Source organism: Vespula vulgaris, chromosome 4, assembly GCF_905475345.1.
Source record: "Vespula vulgaris chromosome 4, iyVesVulg1.1, whole genome shotgun sequence".
In the NCBI taxonomy this organism is placed as follows: Eukaryota; Metazoa; Arthropoda; class Insecta; order Hymenoptera; family Vespidae; genus Vespula; species Vespula vulgaris.
Window position 1 is genome coordinate 5,382,516 of NC_066589.1, and position 24,396 is coordinate 5,406,911.

At 36.6% G+C, this 24,396-nt stretch overlaps 1 protein-coding gene across 1 annotated transcript in view; it reads right to left on the reverse strand.

Annotated features, from left to right (window-relative positions):
• LOC127063234 (uncharacterized) overlaps positions 1 to 23,862 on the reverse strand; it is a 50,437-nt gene extending 26,575 nt beyond the window's left edge. The window contains exon 1 of the mRNA XM_050992686.1: positions 21,400 to 23,862. Within this exon, the coding sequence (XP_050848643.1) occupies positions 21,400 to 23,862 (2,463 nt within the window). The remainder of the gene's footprint in view (positions 1 to 21,399) is intronic.
• Between the last annotated feature and the right edge of the window lie 534 nt (positions 23,863 to 24,396).

The window sequence follows — 24,396 nt, forward strand, 5'->3', positions numbered from 1 at the left end:
AGAGAAGATAGGAAGGCAAAAAGGTTGGTGGTTGTATAAAATATGAAAGTCTGGGTAAGAACACTTATGTTTATGACAGAGAACGGGATTAAAGGATAATCGGTGAGAACGATGCTGGGCTTTATGAACACAGAGCCCCACGTGAGTTTTCGACTGTGATTGAAGAAGTACAACCCTACGAGAAGTACTTAGTCATGCTTTTTCTCTTTTTTCTTACCACTTTCTTTCACTTTTTCTTTCTCTTTCTTTTGCAACCCTTAAACGGTCTATTATCCTAATGCTCAAAGGCGGCCAACTTGACGCGATTTTAAACGATTGCGTTGGGAATTGTTAGGTGAGGTAAAATCGATCGAGTGATACGAAATACGAACGAGCGAGGGTAAGTAATTGAGTAGTAATCGAGTTGAGGACTCGGTTCTAAATGTTCAAATAATAATACTAATAATAATAATAATAATAATAATAATAATAATAATAATAATAATAATAATAATAATAAAGGATTTGCAGAGTCTGAAAATGGCAAATGATCAAAGACTACATTCAATAGCCCAAACCAATCCATAGTACCATAATGGCCTAGTCATTTATCTAATTTTCACTTTAATAACAATAATCCACTTCTCATTACATAGTTAATTTATAATGTCCTATACAAGAGTTCTTTGTTTTGGATTCGTTCTAACAAATGCTTTAAAGGCCTAAAGGATATACTAGATAATAATATTGATGATATTTATTATTTAAAAACGCGAATAAGAGGTTTCGAATGTACTTTTTTTGGGACAGATATTAAATCGATGTTAACAGATATTAAAAGGTCTGGTTTTCCGACAGATTTTAATTTTTGTAATAGAGAAACCATTTTACATATATAAGTATATAAGTAGGTATGTACATACTAGTACTATTAGTTACAATAATACTATATTAATGCTTTCGATTTACATTTCACGTGACTCGAGAAAAGCCTGGGAAATATTTCCCGTAAAATTCGAAATTTTTATCGGGTTCATTGAATCGTCAAGCATGGTGAATTCAGAAACATATAACGTTCGCTTTACGTTCTCCACAACGTTCGATATAAAACGTTTTGCCATTATTCAGCCACGCTCCCTCTTTTATATTTTCCGCTTTGAATTTTTCGCTCCGTAAAATATTTCCTCTCTCTCTCTCTCTCTCTCTCTCTCTCTCTCTCTCTCTCTCCTCTCTTTCTCTTTCTTTCTTCATATTTTTCATCTTTTTTCGATTCTACAATTCAAAACTCATTCTACCCTTATTCCGTTCATATCACGTCTATGTAATTTACGTACCTACGTATCTTATGATTTATTATACCTTTGATGTTATATATGTTAGTACGATTATTTAAAGTAACGAATTTTACACAAGACTTAGTTACATTTTAACATACGATTGGTTGTAGTTAACATGATGACGTTATTAAATCAATGTGATCAAGAGATGTTTTCAAATTAATAATAATAATGATGATGATGATGATGATGATGATGATGATAATGATGACGACGACAACAACGACGATGACAAAGATAATGACGATAGCATGTATTTAAATCAGAGTTGAATGAAACGTAAAGTTTGATAAAATTATGGTCTTTGTTTATACCATTGTTATATTTCCCACCATTTTAGAAAGATTTATCATGTAGAGAAGAACGATATTTGCATTTGATTTAACGCGGGACCACTCCCACGTAATTAGCGGATCGATTTGTCGAGAAAAAAGATAGATAGATAAATAGAGCGAGAAAGAGGAAGAATAAAAGAAAGAAATAAAGAGAGAAAAGGAATAACCCAGATGAATTGTATAAAATAGTAGCACAAAAGTAACGACTCGTCGTTATATTAATTCCCTGAATAAAAGAGTATATAAAAAGAGAACTCGATCCATCAACATCTAAACTATCCAAAAAATGTTAGTGCAGTGATGATGAAAAAGAAAGATAGATAAATTAGAGTACTCATTCGTGAATCTAGATACAAATTAGATAGTTTATCTTCCCTTTTCTTTTTCTATCTTTCTTTCTTTCATTTACATTCTCAAATGGAATAAGTTCACGGCGTGTGTCCAACGTTAGCATCAAAATTCGATGCAAAGAAAAAAGAAAGAAAAAAAGAAAAAAGAACGAAGAAGAAGAAGAAGAAGAAGAAGAAGAGGAGGAGGAGGAGGAGGAAAGGAGGTGGGAAGAAACACGTTCGAAAGATTGTAGCTTCCGTAAGAAAATGCCAAGCAACACGGTTTTAGTCTGGTCTTTCTTGAAATGCTAATGGCTGATTATGAAGCACCACGTACCACTTTCGCCGTTCGCGAGGACAATAGGAAAAACTTTTTAATGGCCTTACTTACTTTCTCTTACTGAAATAGCGTGTCATCGAACGTGAGAATGATTAATTATCGAAAGAAAAGAAAAGAAGAGAAAAGGAATAAGAAAAAAAAACTTCGCAAAACTAAAGGAAGTCATATTTCAGAAATTTCTACGAAGTTCTTCCCGAATTGTTTTGTTACCATTGACTCATTAATTTTAATTAAGAAGAACAAAAAAATAAAGGAAAAAGAACAAAAAAATTAAACAAATGATTCAATCTCACGTGATCCATAATCCATAAAAAAAGAAAAGAGAAAGAGAGCAAAAAAGAAAAGGACGTTCAAACGACAAGTGCATCAAATCGAATCGTTTATCGAGACTAGGATAAAAAAACACATGTCGAACTTTAGAACGTGGTTTAAGCCTATCGAAGCAAATGGAGCTTGGTGTACGCTTTCACAGGCAAAAGGTCTATGTGGACGATGACAAAATCCTTAGCGGCTGTTACAGCAAAGTCGTATAATTACATTACCCGTATTTCCGTGCTTGTAATAGGCTTGAGTAGGGATTTTATTGTATTTCCCTTTCCAACCTTCCTTCCTATTCTGTCTCTCTCTCTCTCTCTCTCTCTCTCTCTCTCTCTGTCTCTGTCTCTGTCTTTTGGTTCTCACTGCGGCGAGGAATTTCATCGATTATTGGATATCGCAAACTACATCCAACAGGCTTAGACTGATTGCACTTTCGTGCTCGTTACGCAAAACGTTTCGAGGCGAGCTCGAGAATTTCTTGAAAAAAAAAAAAAAAAAAAAAAAATGTCGAACGCGCTTAAACGAGAACGAGATCCTTGTCGATGGAAATAAGGTTGGGTGGAAGGGAGAGGGCGGGGAAAGGAGCGAGAGTTCGAATGGAGGGGTCACGGAGGAAGGGGAATGGAGGATGAAAGGGATAATTTATGAGAAAAGAAATAAGTGTACGTAGTTACGATTTTAAAAGGATTTCGTGTTTCTCGAAGTCGATTAATCTTTCAGATGTATAGATCGTACGAAATAACTTGGAAGTTATTCGAACGAAATGTTATAAGGGGAAGAACTTCAGTTATTATATATAAAAAGTATTATTACATTGAATATATGTATCTTTATATCTATCTAATAATATCGAGAAAAACCGAATTGGTGTTACAAATGCTTTTCATGGAAAATTCATGCAAAATATAATGGTTCGATCGATCGTTTAACTATCATGAAAATGATACGGTCTCGTTTACAACGAGTTCGATAGTAACACGTTATAGAAATTGCTTTCCTACATATAATATATACGTATGTACATATATACACACAGATCCATACATGCTATTAATAAGCGACCACTCAGAATTGCGAAAATATTAATCGATAATAATTAATCCTTCGCGCTGACCTAACCTGGGTGATACTCTTTTACACGAGCATATAATAACTAATTACGAGGAAACCCTCTGCTAACTTTGTGGATGATTAATAAACTTAAAAAAAGAAAAATATGTATATGTATGTTGGGGGAGATATTTATCTAACATAAATAAGTCCGATTATATTTACTTAGAATTAAAACTTGCAAACGAACTTATTTATGTTACAACCTAATTAATCAAAGCAAAATGCTTTCAGTTAATCTTTTAATATATCTAATCTTTCAATATTATATATGTATATATATATATATATATGTATATGTATTTATATACACATACACATCATCTCGAAGCTTGGGTTTACAAACTCGAACGAAACGCTCTGTATCTTTTCTCTTTTTCATTTTTTTCGCTCTCAAAAATAAAATCAAGATATTTCTCCTGTTCTCTTGCTGTTCCTGTGTGAGTGTATATAGTTGGAAACAAGCCAAATGTTACGATCACGAACGTATGAAAAACGCGCGCGTTTTCCACAAGCACAAACTCTCTGAAGCTGCGTTTTTATTTTTCTCTTTGCGTTATATCTTTTTTTTCCCCTTTTCTTTTAGATTCTTTTTATTTTTCTTTCTTTTTTTTTTTAGTACCTCTTTCTCGTCAAACGGGCTAAAGTTTTGAATGAAATTTTCTGCTCATCCACAAATTTTATTTCCACCTTCGTCGTCATCGATTGCAGTAGTTACTTCCTTTCTTCTTTGTCTGTCTGTCTATCTTCCTATATTTCTTTTTCTCTTTCTGACTGCCTTTACTTTTGTTCACAAACTCCGCTCGATATTAAAAGCAAATAAAGAGAGAAAGAGAGGAAGAGAGAGAGAGAGAGAGATCATATCTTTCTCGTCTTTTTTTTCATTTCTTTTTACATCGAAACTCGTCCATAATGCGAAAAAGAGTAGATCCTTTTAATCAAATGAAAACGAGATACGACTGGTGGGGGGATTCGTCCTTTAATCGTTTTAATGTAACTTTCTTTCTGACTGTGGTTGCTTCAAACCATCTACATAGTTCCTCGTAAGGAGATAATAATATCTACAAAGTTACGTCCATTTTGTTGGATTTATTGGACGGATGTTAAAAGAATTCATTTGCCCGTGAAAAAATATTAAGACAACGAATTATCGGAGCTCCTTGAATCTTTTCATATTTTGTTACGATTATAATATAAAATAATAAAAATCTTCGCTATATAAACACGAATATAATTTATCATCTAATAGTTAGATTTTATCGCATATGTTTGCTTGATAATTTATGGATAATCGAATACTATCAAACTCATTTCTTGTAATTTGGGAAGAAAGTCATCTTAAAAAATCGAATACAAAGTGAAAGGAAGAAAACGAATAAGAAAATAGAATAATAATCATGTCATAATAATGATTGCAATAGTAATAATTGTAATAATAATAATATATAACGATATTAATAATAGTAATAATAATAATAACGATAATAATATCTAATACATAATGATATGCTCCATAGCGTATCGTTCATCAAATCCATCGAATCAAAGAACGCCTATTTCTTTAAGAATTCGAAGCATCGTGCCATATCCTTCGATCGGGTTTGATCCATCGAAAGCAAAGATACAATCGGCATCGTGCCAAAGGCAGTTCGATTATACGCTAGGATAAGCAGCAACATAGAGGAGAGAGAGAGAGAGAGAGAGAGAGAGAGAGAGAGAGATGAAGAGCTGAAAAGATCGTTCGATGAGAAGAGAAAATCAGATAGGTGGATAAACGTTTCAAGTAATGCAACTGAAAGAGAAAAAGCAAATAAAAAGAAAAAAAAAGAAAGATACAGAAAGAGAAAGAGAACATTGCATCCCAATTTGCATAGGCAATTTGATTAATTCAGATTTTCTTTTTTGGATGGATTAAATCGTCTTTATATTTATTTGCCACGAATAAAATTTATTTTTCGATTAATATTTATTTTTATCATTTCTTTATTTGTATTTTTAAATATATATATATATTTTTTGTAGCAATATTAAATAATTGAACCCGTTCGAAAGGGGTTCAATTGATGAAATTATTTCATACGAATGTTATATCTATATTATTTTTTGTTCCTTTCAATGACATATATTTTAAATTGTCGAGAGTATCTCCATGATTCGACGATTTAATTTCGACTAATCAACTTTTTATTGACTTTCGAATTATATATTCTCTGCACGTGCCGTGTGTTATTTAAATCGAGAGAATGAACACGAAAAAGGACATTTTTCTCGGATACTTGTTCGCCCGAGTAAATCGATAACGACGAGATACAATAAGATTAAAATTATACATGAACGTTTCAAATTTTCAAATATGTTGTATTCTTTTTTCTTTTTATTTTTCTTTCTTTTTTAAACATTTTCCAATTTCGAATCGAGTAGATTTCATTACGTTGTCCTGAACGATCTCTCTCTCTCTTTCTTGCAGGCAAAGAATATTCAGAAAATAAGTATGTTGAGAATAAGTTAGAAATAACGACGATGAAGATCTTGCAAGATTTGTAAAGAAAATGATTGAAAAGCTTTTTACAAAAGGTAGATAGTAGTTTGCGAGGATCGATAATCGAAAGGATGCACATGCGACAATGTGATGCTGCCATGTGACTTGAATGTTCGATGACGTTACGATCGTAGGACATATGTATATATCTCTATTATTTTGAAAGTCGATTAAATCGCAACAAGTCAATGTATACGAGACACATTGTATTCTATATATTAGATATAATATAGAACACACAATATATTCGTTAAATGATAATGTTAATGATAATGACGATATTTATGCATATAAACATTTTCATTGTTAATGATACTTTTGAAATCTAATGAAAATTATTTCATATTTTCTAACAGAATTTCTCTCGACTATATATATATATATATATATATATATATAATAGATAGATAGATATAATATATGTATGGTTTAGTTAATTAGCTTTCAATTTTTTATTAGATATATTTATGTACTTAAGGTATACTAGATATAGTTAATATAAAATAACGATTTTAACTAGATACGAAGTACATTTATCTCTTTTTTTTCTCTCGCTCACAGGTGTACTGCTTTATCCAGCCTTTATCCTTGTTTCTCCTATACGGCAATGTAATTAATTTAACACGATCACCACCAGCGAGATTTTACCCCCTTCTTTCCACCCTACTCCCACCCCCTATCCCGCTCTCTCCTACCTCTCTCATAATTCATTCCAGGCCGCACAAACCCGGAGAAATTCTATCTCCCTTTTCGCTAGCCCCAAAATCCGATAGTTATTAATTTTCATTTGCGAGCATGATCATCTTGTTAACATATATGATATAAATAATAAAACGTTTATTTTATACTATATGAAAAGAATGACTCGATGAAAATTTTCACAAGGATTTTCTATCGGGATTTAGACAAAGTTAGAAAAAAAATATATATATATATATGTAGAGAGAAAGAGAGATAGAGAGAGAGAGAGAGGGTGAGAAAGGGGAATGAGAGAGAAAGAGGAGATGAGTCCATGATTTGCATGGTCTCTCTATCAAGGTGATACGTCGGCTTGGTTGGTTCGTTGGTTGGTTGGTTGGTTGTATGTAAACAGAAAACGGGGATAGATCGATAGACGAGAATTAGTGAAAAGCGATGGAAGATAAAGAGCGACGCGACGTCCAATCGTTTACCTTCGTGAGACATCGACTCAGAACAGGATATGCTCGATCGTCGAGGAAGATAAACGAAAGGCATTCGCGTTCATTTAGTTTCTCCTTTATTTCTCTCTTTCTTCAAATCGAATCAAACCTTTATATGTAAGCTAAAGCTTTCCGGTCGATTGGAGAAAGACATCGAAAAGAAATAAAGAAACTAAATTTCTAGACAGCGCGAAGTAAAAAAATTGTGTCGTTGATTCGAAAAAAATAAAAAAAGAAAAGAAAGGAAAAAGAAACGGGAAAAGAAAGAAAAAAGAAATATCATCTTTTATTCTCTCAGAATTAAAGTAAAATGAAAATTTGCGAAAGACAAATCTGTGACTTATAATATTATAACTAATAACTTACTTTTCTCATATTTTTCTCCTTTTCCCTTTCTTTTCTTCTTTCCTTTCTTTATTTCTTTTCTTTGTTTTGTTTTTTTTTCTTTTCTTTTTCTTTCCTTTCTTGTCTTTTTTCTTTCTTTTTTTTCCTTCTTTGCTTACTCCTATTACTTTCACTCGAGCCAGCGACTCAGAAGATTTCCCTCGCGTCTACCGATCGGTTAATTGCTACCACGGTCGTCCGTACCATCTATGGTATGGTGTATAAAAGAGAAAGAGAGAAAGAGAGAGAGAGAGAAAGAGACAGAAAAGGTGAGAAAGCATGGGATAGAATGGGCTGCCGGTGTAAGATAACAATGTTAAAGCAAGGGAAAAGGGAAAAGCAAGACGCTCGGGATCGGCTCCTACGACGTGTAAGGTACAATCAATCAGAGTGAGTAAGAGATGCCTAGGTGGTATACGAAGGTGATGGACGGATATGTTGGACCCTCTTCGACCTCGGTCTGTGTCTTTTTCCGACCGTCTCTGGAAACGCATTAGTGTCACTTTTGAAAAAAAAAACTGCCACCCCTTTCTTCTTTCGGAAACGTCAAACATTCTTGAAATTTCTTATTATGTATAACGATTTATCGAGTATCAAACAATATACATTTAATGGTCAGATCTATGTAAATTCATGTTGATCGATTCAATAAAAAAAGAGCAAAACAAGATGACTTTTTTTTGAGAGTAATTATTCTGAAGATAATCGTATTGGGGTTTTGAATATTATAATTAAAAATTACGTGTAATCTCCAAAAGTTATAATCAAGTTGCTCTGTATTTTTTAATAAAAAGAATTAATTGAGTTCTTGACGATATTTTGGAACGTTTTAGATAAATTCGTGAGAGGAAAAAGAAAACGAAGTTACATAATAAAATTCCAAAGGTTTTTTCGTTTCTAACGCGGAGGGTCAGGAAACTTCGTTCTCGTATGGTCGAGTTTTTAATCTTTATGGCGGCCATTGGAGATGAGAAACGTAATGCGACAGAAGCATTCAGTACTCCCATGACGACCTTAGTATCGTCGGCCCTGTACATTTTCACGACTCGTATATCGTCTCTTACGAGAAACTGAGAGAGACTGAAAAAGAACAATGTTACGTCACCGTTGCCCTTTTCCTATGCCCTTTTACCCTCTCTATCTACCCTCTCGTTCCGATCTTTTCTTCATATTACACGACACGAATAATAAAAAAGAGAAAACTTGGAGAAAGTTACTAAGACTGTTGAATGATGATAGCTAAGCGGATATTGATCCGTATTTTAGAACTTGGACACGTTTCTAAATGTTGAGCGAACGGTAATGAAACGACAAAAAAAAAGAAAAAGAAAAGATTAATCGACAAAATATTTTAATAATTTGAATAATAATACGCGTAAACGAGCGAATAAAAAAATGAACGAAATAGGAATATTTTTTCATAGGAATAAATAGTAATGTAAAAACCGATAAAATATCTTGCCAAGATTTCTCTCAGTTCATTGAAGATCAGCTAATTCTCACGAATTCGACTCGAGAGATTGGTTGTTCATCCTCCAAACTGTTTTCCGAAGGTCTGCTACCATTCCAAGCACGTATCCTCGATCATGTTCAACAATGGCCGTGGAGTATGTCGCGCTCATTGTAGTCGTAATAGACCGTAATCATTTTTCCTTTCGACATGGTGAAATACGTAGCCACGAATATCGTTCTTCTCTTTAAAGTCGAAAAGATTTTTATCATAGTAAATTTCTTGTTTGTATATTGTTATTTTAAGTAAAAATAAAAATCGCTCTTTCAATCGAATAAAAGATTAATATAAAAATGTATACTTATTCGATTATGTTACAAAAGTTCAAAAGAATTGATCAACTCGCGTGTAAAATAAAATGATTAATCTATGATTAGAGAGAAAGAGAAAGAGAAAGAGAAAGGGAAATTATAATTTCTTTTATAAATTTACTTTACATTAAAATTTTTTCTTCATTTTTTTATCAAACAAACTTTAATTTTCGTTAATGGAAATAGCGAGAAAAGGGGAGTGAAATTTTTGACCGGAAAATCAGTTTTTATTCGGGCTGTTAAACGCTATTATCACCTGCAATTCGAATCTACTACGTGAAAATACGATAGAATTTGAGAGAACAAAAGCTTGCGTGTCATTATCACGGTTCTCGCTCTACTTATCTCTGACGCATAACTGGGTGTGTTACGACGCACCAAGGAACAGACACTCGATTTTCCTTATTATCTCGAAAATCGATCTCGATTGTGACGGAGAATGCTTTTCGATTGAACGTATCATGATATCAAATAGTATACGACAGAATACATAAAACATTTTCCAATCATTTTAATTGTAAAAAAACAAATGAAATAAATTATTATCACAATAAAATTGACAAAACGGCAATAGAAAGTGAAATAAAAACGAGAACAATAACGAAACGTAAGAATAAAAAGGAATACAATAAGCAATAAAACCGGGTAAAAATAAAGGCAACTTTAGTGTCTAGGGATTATCGAGCGTTTCGAAAAAGAAATAAAGGTAGATAGAAAGAACGATCGTTTCATGATTAGGCTGAGAAACTTTGCTCGAAGAAGATTCTTCTTTTCCCTCCGAAGTCCTAGGAAAGTAGTCTTAGACGAGAGGAATAGAGAAAAAATAAAGGGGAACTTTAGGGGTACAAAAATAAAAGGGACGATCGGAGTGCTGACACCACCCTATGTGCACGCGTGTCGTATTAAAACTTTTCTTGCCCTTTTATACTTTGTTTCGCCCTATCGTTCGATACGTTATGTATGTGTGTATACGTGTGTGTGTTTTCTCCCTTACTGATCTGTCGAATGCTCCGATTGGACATTATCAGCCATACAAAATATTACTTACATGAAATATCATTGATCTTATAAGTCGTAATACTTAATACGAAAAAAGTAGCATAAAAATTTAATTAAATCTTTTCCTAGCTGATTACTGATGACTATGACGATAACGATAACGATGACGACGACGACGACGACGACGACGACTATGACGACGACGATGATGATAATGATGATAATGATTTTAATGCGGAGTTCGGATAAAGGGCAGAAGGAAGGAAGATTGTGAAAGGTAACGACGGTCTTTTTAGACAACGATCGGAAAGGAATTTCATAAGATCGGAGCTTTTACGAGGGATTGAAACGTTCGTAGGAGGAGAAAGAGTAAGAGAGAGATAAAGAAAGATAGATAGAAAAAGAGAGAGAGAGAGAGAGAAAGAAAGTTTATTATGTACTCTGGTTTGACGTCACTCATAAGAGCAGTCCGTCGGTATATACGTAGATATACGTGTGTTTGTGTGCGTCTCTGTGTGTGCTTCTGTACTCCTTGGTAAGAGCATTTAATTGCGAGGGCAAAATGAATCGCTCGGTCGGAGAATATGTATACAGCCTAAAAGCGAGAGGCTCGAGAGAAAATGAGGAGAGGGATCGTAGAGAGGTCTGCGTTGCCGTTAACGATTTTTTTTTTTCCCAAGACGAAGCGACAACAGTTTATTCGAATAAACGCACCGATGATATATATATATATATATATCTTTCTCTCTCTCAAATTTTTCCTCTCTGACTTTTTTCTCCTATGTAATATATCATATAAAAAATTATTGAATTTCCTAATAATCTACACTCTATTTCATAAACAAATCGAATGACAAATCTATTAATATTCCCAATAAATTCTAATTAAGAAGAGATTAAATTTGTATTCGGAAATATTAGAACTCTCTCGTCGTTACCTTCTCTCGTTACAAGCATATCAACTTTATATATCTAAGGTCGGTCTTTAAATTATAAAGGATTAGAAATGTATCGGGCAACGATATAGTTCGTTCGTTCCAAAAGGATGGTCCATATTGAGAAAGGAGGGTGGAAGGAACGAAAAGGGCGCGCTTTTGGGCTCGTCGACATCGAAGACGGCCTCGAGCTTCCGATATTGATCCACGTTTCGGCAACACAGAACTAGTCCTTCGGCAGTTTTCTTCTTCTTCTTCTTTCGAAATCCTGCTCTTACCTCACCTCTTCACCCCTATTCGTTCATCTCTTTCTAACACTCGTATACTTCTTTTCTCTAGCAGCCCACTTACTAAAAGTGGAAAAGAGAGAGAGAAAGAGAGAAAAAAAGAAAGTGTCGACTTTCAGTTATATATTTCCACTTTTCTACAGCTCGAACCCTAAACAACGCTTTCTCTCCTTTATCCAGCTATCTCTTTCTCTCTCGTTCATTCTTACTTGCTCTAAAACCCTTTACTACAAGTCCCGCAATCAGATAAATCGAGTCGTGCACCATCCTTCTTTTCTTTACTTTGATCCTCCGTTTTACTTCCGTACGAAACGTGATATCGAGAAAAATGGACATCTTCGTAAATCGTCTCGCATCTACAATATAACATCGTTTATATCGCACCGAGCTTTTCATCTTTCCTTTTCATTTGAACTCTCTTATACCTTTCTTCTTCTTCTTCTTCTTCTTCTTCTTCTTCTTCTTCTTCTCTTTCAGTATTTCTATGATATTTTTAAAAAAACTTCGTGATTCCAAAATTTCATCGATCTTCTTCGTACTAGTAGATATGTTCTTTGTAACTATTGACTGACCATGTATATTGATATCACACCGATGCCATTTTATTTTTATCAAAATTAACAAAGTTTTCGCCATTCGAAATATTTGAAATATCTCGATCATCTTTTATATTGTATATGTATTGTATATATCTATATAGATGATACATGATCGAAACTCTCAAACCGGTTGAAAGCGCTACTCGATCATCAGTAGTATAGTCAGTTATTGGTCAGGCACGTACTCAACGTGGATACGCTTGCACGACTCTTGATATTTCGAAAGTCTCAACCGATAATAATCGGGAATATCGCGAGTCGTAGGTTGTCCGCACGTTCGACCGAGAGTCATATTATGGGAGAACATATATTTCTAGAATGAAACTTCTTTCTAAGTCTTTTATTCTAGCTTTAGTTTCTACGAAGAAGAAATCGATATTTTCGATAACTAAGCTTAACGATAAAAGTTAAATCATTATCAGAATAAAAGTTGTCTTTTCTTTTTTTTCTTTCTCTTTTTTTCTTCTTTTTCTTTCTAATGCAACATTATCAACAAATTATTACCTCGAATTTCTAATGATGTCGTTAGAGAAAAAAATCAAATTAAAAAAAATAAAAAAGGAAAAGAAGAAAGAAAAAATAAGATAAAGAAAAAAGAAAAGAAGAATCTAATTGCAATTAAAATTGTAAAGAAATTATATTAGAGATTAGTTTACTTGGAAATGATGAAAATCACGCGGCGTTGTTCTAAGTTACTACGCATGATATATTCGAATACTCATATCGATTTCTAAGCTTTCATTCGAGGAACACGTGATACGAGCGCTTGGAATCGGAATTCGTAGGAAGTGTATCGAATAAACTGCAAGTACAGTGATAGGGAGCCAGGATATGTTGGACGAAGGCCCAGTTTTTCTCCTCTTCTACTTCTTGAAAAGAAAAGAGAAAAAGAGGAAAATAGAGAGAGAGAGAGAGAGAGAGAGAGAGAAAGAGAAGAGAGAGAAACCTCAGCGCAAAATGCACGAAGTTAAGCCCGTAAAGGAATTCCCTAGTGTTTTTCAATTTCGATATATGGGTCTACTTGTTTTCTTCGAGAATTCCGTTAGTGCATCCACCCTCGTTCTTCGCCATCCCCAACCCCTCTAACCATCCAACATAGAGCATAGGAACTCTTGCCTGGTTCGAATCGTGATATAAAAAGAAGAAAAAGTTCGATTTGGTACTCGAATGAAGAGAGAGATAAATAGAGAGAAAGAGAGAGAGAGAGAGAGAGAAAGAAAGAAAGTGTAAGAAAAAGAAAGAAAAGAAAGAGAAAGAATGGACACAAGAATAACAGATAGTTATTCGAGAATGGTATGCGACTGTCGATTCGTTCCAAGTCACGTGGCTTCTTTTCTTGATTGTCGAAAAGCTGCTTGGCGAGTGAACACTTTTTCGACTGAAATTTATATCTTTGGATAGCATCTATACCGTGTTTAATATAAATTAAGAAGATTAAGTAACGTTACTGCTGTTGTGTGTGTATAGACTATGTTAAATTATAATTACTCAAATTTCGAAATTGAACGATATAATTTTACGATTAATGTTTAATATTTTATTATAAATTTCAACACACCCTCTCCACTTGTATTTATAACGTATAATCGCTAAATAATCGTTGTTATCGTATAATAATGAAGTCGAGTTCCTAGAGTAGATCGAAATGATCAAATAAATAAATAAATACATACATACACACACACACATATATATATATATATATATATATATATATATATATCCGAGGCAAAATATGAAACACGTAATAATTTAAAAATGATGATATACTTTTTAAATTGTCGAACGATCAACTGCTCGAATTCTCTCGTATAATTTCGATGAATCTGCGATTTACGTGTATAACGAGCTTCCCTGCATATCGACGAGTCGAGTGGTGAGTACGGCCCCGTGAGCAACGAGATAGAGAGACAGAGACAGAACGAGAGAAAGAGAGAGAGAGAGAGAGAAAGAGAGAGAGAGAGAGAAGACTATCTCGCTATTGATTGCGCCTTGCAACCTGTCGCACTCATCCCCACCGATCCCCTCATTCCATCCCTAATTTCACCCTCCTCGACCCCTCCTTGGCCTCTCCTCGGCCCTCATCCTGTACAACGGAGCCTATTTTTGCTTGGCTATCGTGAAACGCGAAGACGTTCTTTCCAACCCTCCCTTAGTCCTCTCCACCCTATCCCACCCCATCCCACTCCTCATCTCTTTTGACGTCAATTTCGTTAATTATTTCGAGCGAAGAAACCGCAGCTTTTGCGATCGGATTTCGTGAGCATGATCAATCGTGATTATCGTTTTACGATTCGAATAAATTTTTATGAAGATTTCGTTTATTAAAATTTATCAAATTATTAATATCTTTATAAATTGATAAATAATATATTAATTTGATTATAGGTATTGCGTTAAGTATTATTTGTATAAAAGAAAGTTGGAGAGAAATTTGTTTGATATGACAGGAGACAAGAACGAAGAATGATCCGCTTGGAAATTTGGGAAACACATAGGCTTCGAAATAGAAATTAGCAAGCCGTTACGCGTCGACGCTATTAATACGTAATTAGATGGCAATTTGTCAAATTGAACAGGATCGGAGAATATGAGATTTTAGAAATCGTTTATAACTATTCGTTGTCTAGTTTTATACCTATCAATTATGGACATTTTTTTTTAAATCTTTTTTTCTTTCTAATCGTACGATTATACGATGAATGATTCGAATCTATCAATAGATGAATTAAAAGTAAAAAAGTTTGAACGAAGGAGATTAATCGATGTTGAATTTATAATTAAGTGACCCTCATTTAAAACAAATCAAAGAAAAATGTTCAATGAGAGGTGATATTCGCTCCTAATTCTTCTCTCTTTCTCTCTTTTTTACTCTCTCTCTCTCTCTCTCTCTCTCTCTCTCTCTCTCTCTCTCTCTCTCTCTCTCTCTCTCTCTCTATTTCGTTGTTCTATTTATTTATTCTTTTTTTTTATATTGCACTTAGAAAAATCCCTCGTAAATCTCATTCGCGATAACTTTGTCGAACCGTAATTGAACTGGTCATAAATTAAAGGTAAACTTTTAGTGGTGACAACATTCAACTTTAACTCGATACAACTATAAAACATTATTTGTCTCATATTAATGTGATAATATATAATACAGAGAATGTTTAAAGAGATCTATAATAAATTTGATGTTACATATTAAAAAATTTCATAAATGAATGATTTAAGAAATACTCTTTTAGCAAATCTCTTTATATACGTCGATTATAAATGTTTAAATTCAGATTAGCGAAAAGTTTCATAAGCTCCTCAAGTCTTGTAAAATTTTTGTTAAACACCTTGTACAGTCTCTGGAAAATGTAGAATATACCTACGCGAAGAAGCGCAGAGAAAGTGAATAATTGATTAGTGAGTCTCGTGGGGCAACTTAGTTGCTTGGAATGGGAGAGAGGTGTCGTGTCGTGATCGTAAGAAGAAGTTGGAATGGACTTCCGTCGGAACGGAATGATAAACGAGGAAATAAATTCTTAAAAGTAAGTGTAAATCGTAGATTATCACAATCTGAAAGAGATTTTTCTTCTTTTTCGTTTTATACGAAAAAAAAATTTTGTAAGTATGACCAATTGGAAATTGATTACTTTGTTACAAAATTATTCAAATAACACGGATTAATGTACGAGAAATCATAAGATTTATATATAAAAAACAAAAAAAAATTAATAATACTATAAAATGTAACAATATCTGTGTGTATACATAAAAAGAAAAAAATAAATAATAAATAATTATCATGACTGATCGAGTTAAACATATTTTATGCTTCAATTAAATAAACACGAATAAAAAATAATTTTTAATTGATCAAGACAAGACAATGAATACGTCATAAAGAAAATCAAAATACGTGAGCGTATATGCAACTCTTGCATACGAGATAGAGGCGTGGTAGAGTGCACGCGGAATTCCAGGGTCGATCGAGGGAGAGTGGTGGGGTGCGAAGGGATGGAAGAGAAGTGGTCGACGTCTGCGTGCGACAGGCCGCAACTCCATATACGCATCGTTAATATGCAGCAGTAAGCCGAGTGACACTTGGACGGCGATTCGATGACACGCGAAAGGGACAACAGCGAGACTGGATTGTTATCACCTAGATAAATAAATAAACTAATCCTTACGAGCAGACATTATCGATAATATTTACTTATTTTCAAAAAAGTTTAATGGAGCGATGTGATTCGAGAAATCCAATTGTTGATTAAATAAAATATAACGAATGAGTACATGATATCGTTTACGTAACGAAAAAAACAAATTTTAAACAAATGCATCTATCTAATTCACTTAACTCTCTCTTCTTATCTTTTTCCTTTTTTATCTCTTTAAAGAAAAAATATGAAACTCTGATAAAAACGAATGACTTATCGGAAAATCGATCGACAAATTTACGAGAAACGATAGTTCGATTATTTACAACTTTAACTTCCATGTATACGCTTAGGTATACATAGGTATATACAACGTCACATATATATGTACTCATGGTAGAGAGGAGAAAACTGCAGGTTGCAGGGATATTAACTACTCTAGTGTCACTGCACCGACTCATCCATGGTAACGTAACTCTAACGTAGGAAAAATGTTGCTTCTGCAAACTGTAACCCTTTTACCGCTACAGAGATACGTAATTGGAAGGCGTTTTTACATTGATTATGCTAAAGATATACTCATAAAAGAGAACTTAGTTTTCACGCTTAAACTCTTTTCTTTCAACTTTTCTTCACGATTTATAAGATTTATTTCTTTTTGTTCTTTTCTTAAAAATCGGAACGGGAAGTTTAAAAACAAAAAAAGGAAGTTAAAAAAAAAATTGGAAATTTTGGGATTCGGTCGATCGAACGATCGACTATCAGGTGAAGATGAGTTATATTGTAATTGCACTAGCACGTTCGTTCTTTGAATGACGTTTCACAATCCGCTAGACCGCGGACACGCGCGAAATTGTCACCGTAGCAAAATTACATGAAAGAGAAAGAGAGAGAGAGAGAGAGAGAGAGAGAGAGAGAGAGAGGGAGAGAGAGAGAGAGAGAGAGAGAGAGTGGGAGAGAGCTCTGAAACGTATCCAATAACTGTGCTGGTCCATACGGATGTTCCACCGGCAGCTGTTCGAGCCATGCGAATGAAATTCTCACCCCTTCGTCCGGTTCCCCCTCGTCTCACCCTTACAAGGATCAACTTGTCGTCGACTTTTTGCGTTCTACTTTTTTCTGTTCTTTTTCTTTTTTTCTAAATCATATTTCCACCGATGAAAGCGACAGTGATTGTACTTTCCGACCAATTTTTCCGAACTACAGTGAAACGTTCGTTCGTTCGTTCGGTAAAATGATTTTTAAAATAAATTTGGAAGTTTTGTCTGCTGGCGATAGGTATTCCATTTTTATTTTCTCTCTCTCTTTCTCTTTTTTTTTTTACAAATAGAATGACTTTTCGCTAAATTTTCTGTCACGAAATGAAATAGAAAATTCAGCGAATTTCTTCGTTTTTTTTATTATTTTTTTTTTCAGAATACATTATAAATTTTTATTAGAGTATATTATTGAAACGATCATATCAGTAATAATCATTGAAGGCTTCTATACATGTTCGCAAATAATTTGATTAGATTTACATTCTTGTAGTAAGACAAAGGGGAATTGTGGATAGGTATAATCATGATTATCGATAGTCAAAATCAAACGTTACAATTGCTTTCATTGTGCGACACCCAAAGAGAAACAGGCAAACGTAGAGAGCGTTAGTATGTAAACAGTCATCTGTCTATACGTAGCCTGATCGAGAACGGAGATTAATGAACCAGCCAACTTTGCTCTGTGCTCCTTTGACCATCGATTAATCTCTTGCATTAGTGCCTGAATCTACGTTAGAGATAACGACTGCTTTCTGGCAGTGACTCTTAAGTAAAACTATGATCATTAAATCTATTCGTAAGATCCTTTCTGAATAATATTTTGCAAGAGAAGAAGAAGAAGATCAAAGCAATCTAAATAAGAAAAAAAAAAAAAAGAAAAAAAGAAAACAAAAAGAATATAAGATTCTCTAATTTTTTCCTCATGAAATTTTGAAAACGGATCGAATCACTGAAAAATAATGATACCTAATTCATTATTATCTTAACTATCAATACAATAATCTTTATATATCAAATACGTTCGTCCGATGTCATGTCTTAAAGCGAAGAAAACAAAACTTTTAAAGTGACAATCTCAATAATGGTTTTAGATGAGAATCAGTTCATAACAACACTTTATGTGGGCCATTACATGTTTGTAGGTATACGTACGTACCTACATATGTGTTAGATAGATAGAAGGAGAGAAGTTGGCCGATGCCAAGCCGAAGATAGATGCAATTATTTGTGGTAAGATGATCTCAATTAAGGGTGCCACAGCCTAGCTTATACGTTTATCCACCTCGGTTTATATCAAACTCTATCTACCCCCTCTCTCTCTTTCTCTATCTATCTATCTATCTATCTATCTATTTTCCCTCCTTGAATCCACTACGTCGCATCAGCACTAGAACGACTTTCCGTCGCCTTGCAGAGTCTTTCGTAGAAAGAGGAGAGAGAAGGATGATAGTGGGGGTAAGGTGCCACGAGGCACGAGATTACAACGAGCGGATATGTCGTTGTAACTCGATCGACGGTACCTTAATCTCGCATAAATTTCAACGAAACTCGATAAATAGCTCCTACATAGCACTTCGTCGTCGTCGTCGTCATCGTCGTCGTCATCGTTATATATCGATCGTCATCGATTTTATAATTTACATGGAATCGTCGACATTTTGACTATCAATAGATAGATTAAAATTTAATAAATATCATTTGGAAATAGTTTCCTTCCTTCTTTCTCTCTCTCTTTTTTTTTTTTTTTTTAAGAGATTGGATAATTCGAGATTTATAAGAAAAAATACAAAGGCTCTCTTGATCTTTTCCGATCTACGATTGTCAATGACCTACGAAGATCAAACTAATTGTAATATTTTCCTGGTTAGAAGACATTTATACATCAACAATACATCATTTTCTATTTGCGCAGCGATAGCTGCATGGCATATCAGGGTGATTGAAATCACACGGGTGTCGATTTCATTTGACTTTCGTGTGTGTTGGATACGAAAATTCGATAACGTAGGAACTCTCGTGTTCGAACGAGGTGATATGCTCGTAAAGCCGCGATAGAGGAAAATATAAATGTTTTGTCAACGAGCAAAGTCATTAATCGATTTTGGTTTTCCTCGACGAACGATCGATATTCGTTTTATCTATATTTTTATTTTTAATGTGATCGATATAACGGATATTTCTATAAATTAATTTCACGAAAAGGAGTGAGGAAAGAAACATAGATAGACTAAGTATATTTAACAAGATCGTAGAACGATATATATATTATATATATATGTGTATATATATATGTATATATATATGTATATATATATGTTAATAAAAGAAAAGTATATTGACAAATATAACAACGGGTCACCTATGTATTGATACGAGGAAGATGATGGTAATAAAATAACTGGTAATAACTCCAGATAAGAATACATTTAAATCGATATCGAGCAACGTCTACTCCACACGTTAATGTCTGTGCCTAATGCGATAACTTACTAACAGATTCTTTCTACTTATTTCAATCTTTAGTTCAAATTTAGACTCCTTCGAGACGATTCACTTTAGAGAGAAGCGCCGGTCTACTTTGCTAAGAATGGACTAAGTCGATTTTCTCGAACGAAGGATCCTTCAAAAATGGAGGACATGTGGATGAAGAAGATAAAGGAATCTCGACTTGACCTCTGCCATATTCTCTAAGCTATAACGCTGACTTATATTCGAGATGTCGAAAAAGATGTCGGCCTTTTTACGTGGACGTAGATATTTCTTGAAATAGACGATGGATGGTTTCGTTATGGCAGAACCAACGACGTTTCTCCGCAGAGTTCTTCGTCAATTTTCGATGAGAATCATTGGTAGCCAAGATTATCTTCGAAGTGACAAGAAAAAATATATTCTAAATCGGTACTTATAATGATCGAAAAGATAATGGACAAATAAATGTCAATATCCTGTGATTTATTGAATTCGTTTGAAATAGTCTTATCATAATCGCGTAACAATGAAAGAAAGAAGATATATCAAAACGAATGGCAAATCAATCGATGAAAATTTGAGCTATTAATAAAGAAGCTTCGCGCATGCAAGTGCGTATCTCTGGTGTCCAAAGTCGATCGCCAACGTCGACAATACCATGCTGATGTGTATATGAAAAGCGAACTGCAAAGCGGACATGTCGATATAGCATAATTGGAAATAGTTCTGACATTCGCTGAATGAGCTACTCCGGGAGAGCAATTTATAAACTGGTCTTTATCAGCCAAACGAGAAACAGCCGTTCGTTAATTCATTTGCCGACGAAGTGCCACTTTCCAGGGCACACCGGTGATTTCCATTCTCACAATCAGCGTGGAAATTAGATTCGGCCTGGGTAGACGCGATCATTATAGATGAGGGGCCATACCGAATGGAAGGATGGTCTCCTTCGACGAATTACAAACTTCGAGATGGATAGAGAGGGAGCGAAAAAGAGAAAGAGCGAGATCTAAACTTTTCGTTGGAAGAGTTCTTGCTATTTGCCTACAGATTTAGCAACATCGAGAAACTCAAATATGTATACACATCTGGAATCTTGGAATCTTATGATTCTTGTAGATCTTCTAGATCTATAGAAACGTACAGATGTTAGTGTAAGGGAGTAAACATGTTCGTTCCCATAGGGATTCTCAGAAAGGCTAGATTTTTACTCTTTCCAAGAAAACATATGAAATAATAGTAACAGTGAAAGAACTTTTTATACCTTGCAGTGGTTGCAATTGTGGATGACCGAGTACGGCTGGGCACAGTCATAGCGCGCCAGGACTTCCTCAAACTCGCAGTGTAATCTGGCGGCGAGCCTGTCGACGAGCAACAGCTTCTCCAAAGCATCGGCGCATTTCCGGCCGCCATTTAGCACGTCCTCGAGCGGGCCTCCCTTACCAGGCGCCAGGGCGTTGACCACCGCGTGTTCGCAGCAATGCCGCAGACGCAACCCACTCATGAACCAATATCGATTCTCCCTTGGGGTTAAAAAACTTTCCGTACTGGCCCGGCCGAAATCGTCCCGACAGATGTCTCTCTTGTGCGACTCCTCGAGATAAAAAAGGCACTGTTCCGGAACCGCCCGCTCGCCATCATCGGGCTTGGCTCGATCGCGCTCCTCATCGTCGTTGTCCTCGTAGTTCCTTTTTCTTTCCTTCGCTAGCTCCTTCGCTTCGCCATGAAGATCGTTATCACTTATCCCTTTCTTCCTTGCTCTCATCTTATATTCCATAGTTTGTAGCTTCTTGATAACTTGGACGAAACCAGCTTCGGGCTTGTTTCCTTGCGATTCTGATGCGCATGCACCTGGACAGATCTTTGGAACTTCCGGTGGACCACAGCTACCCTGAAGATCGGCCGGCGCTGGACCCGCCAGATCGCAGGCCGACAGCCAAGGATTTATCTGGTTCACCTCCCAAGCGTATTCGTTGTAAGGATGCGCATCAGTGATCTCAGGGATAGCCTGCTGATCCTGATAAAACTCTTCCATTTCCATTTGTTGAGCTTTCGAGTCTGCCTCCTGGCGATAGCGACGTTGATCGTCCTCGTCGCTTCGAATATATTGTTGCGCCGCGTCGTTGGACGATGAGGACAACGGTGAGCCTCTCGGCGCCGTTTTGTTGTTGTTGCTGTTGTTGTGGTTGTTCCTATTATTTCTATCGCTGTCGTTTCGTTCTCGTATGAGATTCGCACCGCTGCTGAGGGCAGCCGCCTTTTGTCCAAAGCCAGCCGAGGATGGATGTTGGCTCGAACTGTTGCTCGAGCACAACAACGGCCACGTCAGGAGGTACAGGAGAAGGAGCAGTCCGTAATTCCTGCCGCGACGAGGCAGCTGTTGCTGCTGCTGTTGGTGGTGATGGTGGTGATAGGGATGGCGGTGCTGTTGGTGATGCTGTTGCTGTTGTTGTTGACGTTGTTGCTCCTGACATCGGCGATGTGCGATTCTCGAATTACTCTCCTCGAGAACGATCCTAAGATTCGCGTTAGATTCGTTCGACCAGTTTCCTTCTCTCCGACTAAGAGTCGACTGTGGAAACCCATCAGGATACTCGTTGTTTCCTTGAGTTTCTCTTCCTTTTCTTCTCTTTCTTTCACGCTCAAAGTCAAAGTCGTCGACGACGACTCTTTCTCGTTCTTCGAAGCTATCGCTTCGATCCTCTTCTTGTTGAAGACGATAGCTGGAAGACTCTCTATTCTTATTAGCGTTCGATAAATGAGCCGATGCATCGCGATCGACGACGGTTGCGTCGTCAGTTCCGATTCCGTTTCCACTATTTTCGATAGTCCACGAGTGACATCGCGTAGCATCGATCTCGATCGTCGACGAGGGTTCGACGAATACGTCCATCGCCGGCCGTCGGCACGACGATATGTTCTCTGTTTCGTCCTCGTCATCGTCATCGTCATTAAAGGCAGTGTTAGCAAGCACATCGAGAGAAGAAGAAGTACCCGTGAGAAAAATCGCACTGTTCGCGAATCCATTTGACGCGGGATAAGAGCGTACCGAGAATCGTTCGACGGTGTAACCACGCAGAAAGATTCGATCGTTGAAAAGAGATGATCTTCTACGGCGTCCAGCGAGTCCTCTTTTCTTTCTCGACTGGGAGGTAGGAGCAACAGCCCACCGTCGTCGTTGTGGTCGCGTCGCTGAGAGCCGATCCGCTCGGCGTTCTCCCTGCTCGGCTTCCAAGGTCGGTGTGACCGCGTGATAACGCGCGCGCACCACACTGCGGAAAGGAGGGTGGCGAGAGGCGCGAAAGGCAGTGGCGTTTCTAGCTGCTGGCCCGTCCTCGTGTTCTCCGTGCAGCTGCTGTCTTCGACGCCGACGACGTCGCCGTCGTTGATGTTGTTGTTGTTGTTGTTGTTGTTGTTGTTGTTGTTGTTGTTGTTGTTGCTGCTGCTGTTGTTGTTGTTGTTGTTGCTGCTGCTGCTGTTGCTGTTGCTGCTGTTGTTGTTGTCGGCGATGATGCTGATGCCGATGATGTCGTTGACGTTGCCGCTCGGCGATAACGACGTTACCACGTCGTTCTTGTTTAGGGGTTGCGATTCGACGAAAGAGAGAACAACAACGATAGACGACGCGGGACTCCTCGTCGTCCTCCTCCGTCTTCTTCTTCTTCCTCTTCCTCTTTCCTCTCGTCGTCGTGGGTGGTCCCGTGAGTCCGGGCGAGTCGAGCCGCATGGACACGAGATCGGGGACTCTAACGTCCCCGTGTTCTCCACGTCGTTCTCGTCGTTGCTGAGACTCCCCAATGATGCTTCCGAAGAAGTCCTCCTTCCTTTCCTCCGTCCACCGATCGAAACGAGGATCGGCGAGGAAGCGAAAACGTACGTAAGGCGATAACGTAGGCGATAACGATATAAACGATGATAAGAGGAAGGAGTCGTGGCGAACTCGCGCGGACAATCCGTGCTGGGGTCGCGTGTTCCTTGCTGCAGGGGGCCCCGCATCGCTGCCACCAAGGCCTAAGCCCGCTTCTTCTCCCGCGGCTAAGCTGCGTTCTTCCGCTGCCGCCGAGCTCGCCACCGACCTCGCCACAGGCCTCGCCACCGAAAGTAAACGAGCTAAGCGTATTCCTCGTACTTTTTCTACTCCTACTCCTGCTCCAACTTCTTCTTCTCTCTCCTTCCCTTTGGTCAACGGTGCTCTCAGCCCCGCTCGAAAGTATCCCGGTGCCGTTAGCCAGCTTCGAGGACTCGTTCGAACGGTCCGGGT